Source organism: Echeneis naucrates, chromosome 14 (genome assembly GCF_900963305.1).
Source record: "Echeneis naucrates chromosome 14, fEcheNa1.1, whole genome shotgun sequence".
NCBI lineage: Eukaryota > Metazoa > Chordata > Actinopteri > Carangiformes > Echeneidae > Echeneis > Echeneis naucrates.
The window spans coordinates 18,572,309-18,580,414 of record NC_042524.1 but is presented as its reverse complement, the minus strand read 5'-3'; the positions used below and the strand labels follow the sequence as shown (position 1 = coordinate 18,580,414).

General features: G+C 40.7%; 1 protein-coding gene across 1 annotated transcript; it reads left to right on the top strand.

Moving 5' to 3' along the window:
- Nucleotides 1-4,196: 4,196 nt before the first annotated feature.
- On the top strand, nt 4,197-7,924 carry samsn1b (SAM domain, SH3 domain and nuclear localisation signals 1b). Its single transcript, XM_029519862.1, has 7 exons — nt 4,197-4,226; nt 4,416-4,526; nt 5,784-5,904; nt 6,113-6,264; nt 6,937-7,137; nt 7,240-7,390; nt 7,752-7,924. The coding sequence occupies exons 1-7, from the start codon at nt 4,197-4,199 to the stop codon at nt 7,922-7,924; spliced, it is 939 nt and encodes a 312-aa protein (XP_029375722.1).
- The last annotated feature ends 182 nt before the right edge of the window (nt 7,925-8,106 follow it).

The following is an 8,106-nucleotide window of genomic DNA, read 5'->3' as shown; positions in this document are numbered from 1 at the left end:
TTTATATCTGCCTGGGTTGCTTGGTACACCTGGATTTTGGAAAGTTTAATGCGTTTCAGGCCAGCAGCAGATAGTGCAGATGGGAATGGCAAGTGATGATGGATGAAAAATAACTTTTTAAGAGGATTCACGTGGGACAACGTTTTCACTTTAATGGGGATAGTGTATTCAGATCCTTTTTACACTGAGCTAATAATATTATACAAATACGATTAAAGTTACTGAAGTTCAAGTTAAAGGTATTACAAGCTAAATTACTTATGAAGGTCTCAAAAGTAAAGCAATTAGTCTGCAGTAAATTTGACAGATTGATGCATCAATGGATTTTACTGGTTTAGGGGATAGTTTTAAGTGCTATACAGTCTTACTATAAATACTAACACAGTTAATACAGTACAATACTATTAATACAGTAAGTCAGTCTGACTGCAGGACTGAAACAAAGAACTGACTAAGTTCTGCAGCAATGTTATTTGAACGTTGTAAACAAAATTAACAGGCATCCACTAGTTTAATCGAGACCAGACCTGGGCATTTCACGGCCCGCGGGAGGAGGAAAGGTAGATGCCGAATGCAGGGCTTTCAACAAAACATGGACTGCCAGGTATTTATTTACTGAAGTCAGAGGAAAAGCAGTGTTTGGTTTGCAGAGACCAGATTGCTGTGTTTAAGGATTACAATTTGAGTCGGCATTATGCGACAAAACATGCCGGGAATTATAAAAACTTGACTGATGCTGAAATGACGTGGATATGATGCCTTTAGAAAGTCTGTTTCCAGCAATATTATTATGTGGAATTTAGTTCAGCCTGTATTTTCTGGTTCTCATGTGGAAAAAATAATTGCCCACCCCTCATCTAGAACAATAGATAAAATCTTAGTATGAAAAGCAATAGTATCTGTCAAATGAAAGTAATGTGGTAAAAACGATAATTTTATCTCTGAGATGTAGTGGGCCAGGAAGCACTGGCAGAAAGTAATGAAATCAGACTATTGAACCGAAGACCATCTGGTTTTTGTTCCTTCAACCTTCCACCAGGGAACTGCGATGTACTATGTGATATAGTCGCTGCAGCAATATGCACAGTTATAACATTAGGATGCTTTTAACTCGCAGACAGGGAAGTAATGTCATTTTCCACCTTTCAATCACAGACATTTCACGGAAAGGACAAATACTTTAATTTTGATACACACAGTACAAATCTTACTTACAAAGCTTATAATCTATTGGCATCCTGAACGAAGAGAAACATCTGAGTAGCAGCACTGTAACATGAGGTAGAGATCTGAATGTTTGGTCAAAAACACTGTGGGTCCCCAGTGTTTAATGAGATGGTAAAGAAAGAGTTCAGCTGCAGCATCTTGTTACCCCAGAAAAGTCTTATCTCTGTCTTAATCCAAGTGCACTCTGTGGGCAATTAGTCTTTTTACTAAATAAGACCATTTTTGGCTTGTCCTTTGTTTGTCCATTTTAATTGAGCGCCAAATATCTTAAAATTAAACTTTGCACTCCTTACCACTGTGTGTCAATTACTGCTATTTTATAACTGTGTGAAACTAGAATTTATGGTGCTTCATACATGATGAGTAAATCTGACATTACGTAGGAGTTTTTGAAGGTTTGCGGGCAAGAAATTGGCTCGTTTAAAATTAAATATAAAGATATAGCAACAACAGCAACACACACTGAAGGTAGTGGGCAGTGGAACATAACTCACAAACTGAAGTCACCACCGTGTGAAAAGTAAGTCTGTGGTGCAGTAAGTTTTTGATGCAGTTGATGCTGAGTGTGCTTTAAATGCATGTATTGTTTCTTATCACAGGTCAGTGAGACTGCAGCTGACACAGCACAGTCAGGACACACCAAGAGAAGACTGAGGAAGTTACAGAGCCTGGTGCAGGCAAAGAAGGGGCATCAGAGTGGCACTGGGAAAGGGAAAAGCATGTCTGAAAATAATGGTCAGTTACTGTGGCTGATGTTCTTTGGATTCGGTATTATTGCATGATTATGAAGAATAATCTACCCTAATCTTCATATGATTTGTCAGATGTGCTGAGTAACAGCAATCCAGTGCTGACCTGCATCAGCCTGGGAAAAAGAACAGAGAAACGTCCTAAGGCTGCTCCTTCACCACAAATGCAGCAGCTCAATGATCACGAGGATCCAAAGTGGAGCCCATTGGAGTGTCCCCAGCCCTGGACTTCCTTCTACCACACCTGCCACCAACCTCGCCATGAGCTCTGGGCCTGTGGGGGAACCCTGTCTCTCCCTCGGACCAGCGAATGGGATCGGTTTGAGAGCTTGATTCAGGAATTGGACAACAAACAGTCAAAAGTGTCTCCTCCACAAATGATCCGCTCCATCACAGACCTGCACCTCTCACAGAACCCCGTAAGAGACGCCTCAGCATTATGACCGTTGGTACAATAATGGAGGATGGTGAATCCTAAAGTGTAGCTTCACAGTTGAGACTGGCTCGCCCATGAACACTGACAGCACTTTTGCTTTGCCTGATTGAAAAATTCAGATGGCTTCCCATGAGTCATACTTAAGCTGAATTTAGACAGATGATATAGCTCATCCAGCCTTTCACTGCTTGTAAGCACATCTGCTTCCAAAGCTCATTTCAACTGTTGGAGATGAGCCCTCTTTTTATTGAATAATGTTAAAAAGTGAGATGTAGGGTCTTCAAATAGCTTTGATTTATAGCTGTTAAGCATTTATTTTTGTGCCAAAGTGCAGTAGAAACCTACGTTAAAGCCACAGATGCAGAGGTCAGCCCTTTTCTGTTTGTCTGCAACCTGCTTTCAGACCTCACAGGCTCTGTGAGGCTCATTAAACCGTGCTTTCACACTGCACCTCATGCTCTTCAGGGGACATTAAGACTAACTGATTATTAACTAAGCTGTTCAGCTAATACTAGTTTTCTTGTCATTATTACATTGCTTTCATGGTTTTCTGAACTGAAGCTTTTAGTGTCATTTTCAGCCTCAGTTTGCTGCCTCACTAACATTCATTCTTTCATCTTCTACCGCTCATCTGTTTCTGGGTTGTGGGGGAAGCTGGAGATAATCCCAACTGACAGTGGGAGAGGGCAGGGTCCACCCTGGACAGTCAATGGCAGGGCTCACAAACAGCTATTTAATAATATCATGATCATAATGATTCCTTGTGTTTAACAAACCCTGCTTAAACTGTTTACATATGAAGTTTAATTTATATCATTAGACGTACGTAACCAGCCAGGAGGGGTGAGGGGTTGGGGAGCTCCACATGAATGAAGCAGTCATCTACTTTTTAAATTTGCTTTATTGGATGTATAAAGTAAAGAAATTAGATTAGACTAGTGCTCTTATTACTTAACTCTGATGTTAGAGAGAGTTTTTGAGTCAACTCCACACATGGTATCTATATCGATCAATCTCCTGTTCATTAGCTCCTTGGTGACATATCCCAGCCAGTGATCCTTATTCCGAATTCAGTATTCAGCCAGACTGACTCTTTCTGACTCTCTCAGCTTTGCCACTTGCATTTGTGATTTTGCTATCAAAACTTAGATTATATATTTCTGCAAATGACCAGCTCTTCAAAAACACCTACTTTAGCATTGCAATGGCTATAAATGAAAAAATATATATGCAGCCTACTGCAAACAGAAACTTTATCCATGGTTGTAATCCGTTTCTAATACAAAGGATCATATCATTAATATTCAGTGACAGAATGGCAGTGAGGCTTCAGTTCAGCAACTGTCAACATTGGGAAATACTCCAAGAGTTAGTGGAGCAGATGTTCACGGAGCAGCACTGAACCAGTCAGAGTGAACCAGTCACACTGAACCCTCAAGAGGATGCATAATTTGCAAAAAAAATAATGAAAACTTACTTGACCCTGAAAAAATAATTTCATTTAACGTGACATATCACAAAAGACCAGGAGATCATGAACATTCAACTACAACATTTCGACCTCCATTAACAAAAAGCTGTATCTATCTATATTTCTGCCAGGGGTTAACCTGATTTGCAGACAAATCATAAACAGGGACAAACGAAAACTGTTGTGTTGTGAGGTCACACACACAGATAATATGTCCATCTGTCACCCAAAAACATTCAGTTTAATCTCTCTTTTGCCCAAACAGTTGACCAGATTTGGCAGATTTGATGTCTTCAGACAGCACTCGCCTTTAATGAACCCATGGGATAAAGGGGGCTGTTTGGTAAGAGAACCCCACTCCTCAGTTTGCCTGCTGCCATCTAGGAACTTAATGTCCTCCAGACATCGTCCAGAGTCCACACCAAATCCAGCACTTAGACAGAACATTTAGTCTGTATTTAATTGGATGCTGTGTTTATAGTCTCTGTTTTTTTTTTTTGTTTGTTTGTTTGTTTGTTTGTTTGTTGAGCAGAGTGATGATCCAAGCAATTCAAGGCTACTGGGGAAGCAATTGGACGCCTCATCACAAAGTGACAGGAAGCCCATCAAAGCCTCGACACAAAGAGCTCTGACAGCCACCATTGTATGCCACACACCCAACAAAGTTTATATTAATGCAACCAGTTTGATGTTCAGGGCACCCCGCGCTTGCTGTGGTTCACACCTAATGTATTGAAATCTGTTAGCAACCAGACACAGCTGTCAGCCACTCAACTGCTCTGCCAGGCTGCCAGCTATCAATCAAACTATCGTTTACCTTTTCACGGAAAGAGCTTTACACTGTGTGGGATTACCAGCAGGGACTGGCAGACCCAATACACCAGATCTATTAATCTATCAAGAATCACAGCATTGGTTAAAACTGAGAACTGTGACACATAAACAGATTTCATACTGTATATATCACTGTTTTGATATTTCCAGCAGCCTTATGATGAGTAATAATGACAGTCCGAGTGAAAATCTTTTAAGACACGTCAGCTGTTATCGAATTAGAGCTTGATCAGGTTCACATTTGCAATTCATATGTGACTTGTCACAGCAACAGGAACTAGCATTTTATAATAATGATACAGAACATATGTTCAACAAATGCACAACTACTGCATGACTCATGATGAATTAATGCAGGTTGCATTATGAATTCCTCTCGCTCACTAAGAAGAATATGTACATGCAGGTCGCCTGCTTAAATGGGCCATCTGGTGGCCTAATGGTGGAAAGCACATGATTGCAATGTCCATGGTTAGAGTCCCAGCTGGGGGAAATTTGTGACATGCTATGGCTCTTGGTTCCTCTCTTCTCTCTGTAGAGTATTAGTGGTCACACAAACACAAATTGCACTCTTTCAGCTTTTCCCTGTCTTCTGAGTTTCTCCACTTTGAGCTCTTTTTCTCAATTTTGGAAGCAAATCAAATCATATCATAGTTTAAAGTAAGTTGAATATTAGTTCATCAGATTAAAAATCATACAGAGAAACTAAACTTTTGGGAATGTAGTCCGTGGTGTGAAAATCTCAGTATAGTTCCTAGCAGATACACGTATAGTTGGGGATTAAGTTCACCACACACCTCCCAGGCCTCAGCTATAAAAAGCGAGGGAACCTTTGCAGGATTAGGTGTGTTTCCTGCCAGAGGAGCTGCATGTTCCTGCATAAAATGGGATGATAAACTGTTCAGTCACATAAGGAATCCAACACAGCAGATTAGGACTCTGACTCAGCCTTCTCGTTGGTTAGCTTTCCCTTTTGTTTGCCTTTAGAGAAAGATAATGAATGACTGTGAAAAAAAGCATATGAGAGAATGGAAATGTCATTTTCTTTCATTACTTTTCTGTGCAGAATGGAGCCACACACAGAAATGAAGTAGCAAAGAAAAAACCTGGCGGAGGGCGACTTATTAAGGGACACAGGCAGTCGAGCAACTCTCTGGAGAGTCTCTACAGTGGACAAAGCTCCTCAAGTAAGCACATTCAGGCACAGAGCCTAATAAATTATATACCCCTGCTCCTCCACACACTTTTTTGTAGAGCTAATTTGTAGAGCCACCTCTGACAAACCCAGTCTTCCACTCAGACTATGTCATTACTCACCAGTGGACAATCAGTAAATTGCAACATGTTATTAGCTCAACCCTTATTGAACCCTGTGCTTTGTGTTCTGGTCCTCAGGTGGAGTCACGAGTGGATCAGACTGCTCCAGTAACAGAGGCAGTCTGAGGCTCGAGGATGATCTGTTGTACAGCCGGCAGTTCTGTGGCAGAGCAAGAGTCCATACAGACTATGTGCCAAGTCCATATGACACAGAATCCCTTAAACTCAAGGTAAACAAATCTGGAGCATATATGGAAATGGAAAACAAACAACCCGTATTACTGGCTGAAACCTTCTGCTGTGAATTGTGGGATGACAGTCTTTGGCTGATATTTTTTATGAATCCCAGTGGTGTTGCCGGATGATAGTGAAGTACTGAATACAATATGACCTTCCCATCCGTCTGAGCTTTGCTTTGTGTTTGATGAAGTGAAATTCATAATTTATACCTGTAAAATATTTTATAACATGAAAAACCATTCTGTGACCATACATGTTAATGATATATATTTAATTTATGCAGAGAGATTTTTCAAGAGATATATTGAAAATTCAATATGCTAATGCATTCATTTTATATATGTCCACCTCCTCAGTGTCTTCTGCTTCACATAACATCAAAATATATTGACGGGCTTTGGAGTGGATATATATTTCTGTCATACATGTCTACAATTTAAGTATTTATACATAAATATACATAGGTACAATACCAGTCAAAAGTTATTATAGTAAATTGTATGAATGAAACAAATGAAACAAAGTATTTTACCTTAGTAATTGCTGAGAGAAATATGAAAGTCAGTAATGATTTTGTTTTGACCTTACAGAGTATCTTGTTACGATGTGTTTCTTGTGCTGTATAAATACAGGTAATACAATAATACTGTACTTTCATTTAGGTGGGAGATGTGATTGACATCATTGCTAGGCCCCCCATGGGAATTTGGAAAGGCATGCTGAACGGCAGAATTGGTAACTTCAAGTTCATTTATGTGGATGTGCTAATAGCGGGAAGTCCAGAGACGCCGAGGCACACACAAAGGCACAAAGTGATGCACAAATCAGCTGTCCAGGAAGTGTTAAAACACCTCAGCTTGGAGGTATTTTATTTTTGTGTGTGCATCGTACTCATCTGACGTTGCAAGCACAATCTTCCTTACAGGAAGGCTTCTGAATTATGTTACTGACGCTTGTGTTATCAGGAGTATTCCTCATCTCTGCAGCTGAACGGTTACCAAACAGTAGATGACTTGATGAGGCTGAGGGAGCATCACCTGATGGAGCTCAATGTGACTGATCCAGAGCACAGACATCGCCTGCTCGCAGCTGTCAACTCCCTGCAGCAACTGCGCTGTGAGTAATGGGAAACACAGAAAAGGTCATCCAAGGACAATGTCATCATGCACATTTTGTGGCATGATAAAACCGGAAAATGATACACTGAGAAAAGGGAAAAGCGACATTAGCGCCCATGTAGATAACACTGGGGGGTATCCAGGCCACTTAAGAGGTGAGCTAAATAGGTTAAGGATAACAGGATAACCCCATAGAGTGTTTCTGAGAATAGAGCAGGACACACAAGGACAGTAGCTGCAGACAGATAAGACTGTTTAGTCTTATGGCACAGGAACAATAGTTGTGAATGATTCCTTACTTTTCATCTATTTAACTCTGTCTCAGTACATCCAACCGGCCTGTCGTCTCTGATTTACAGCTGATAGTCAGCTGGAGGATGAGGCCAATCAGGAGGCCGAGACCCCCAGGAAGAAGACGGCAGACATGAGCAACTGCTCACGGGACTCCGGCTGCCACGACAACGGCACAGAGGACACAGGCCTCCTCTTTCTCTCTGAACAGCCCCAACCAGCAGAGATGACAGCTTCATGAGAATAATCCTTTACTCCTTTTTGTGCTGCTGAGATGACATGCGAATCAAAAGCTGTTTTTTTTTTTTCATTTCTTGCGATATCGTTTTTTTACAGATGTGAAATAAAAGACTTTTAACGCCACTGGATGTCTCTGAATTATAGGTCTATAGGATCCTGGGTGTTCATTTGTCATCTGAAACA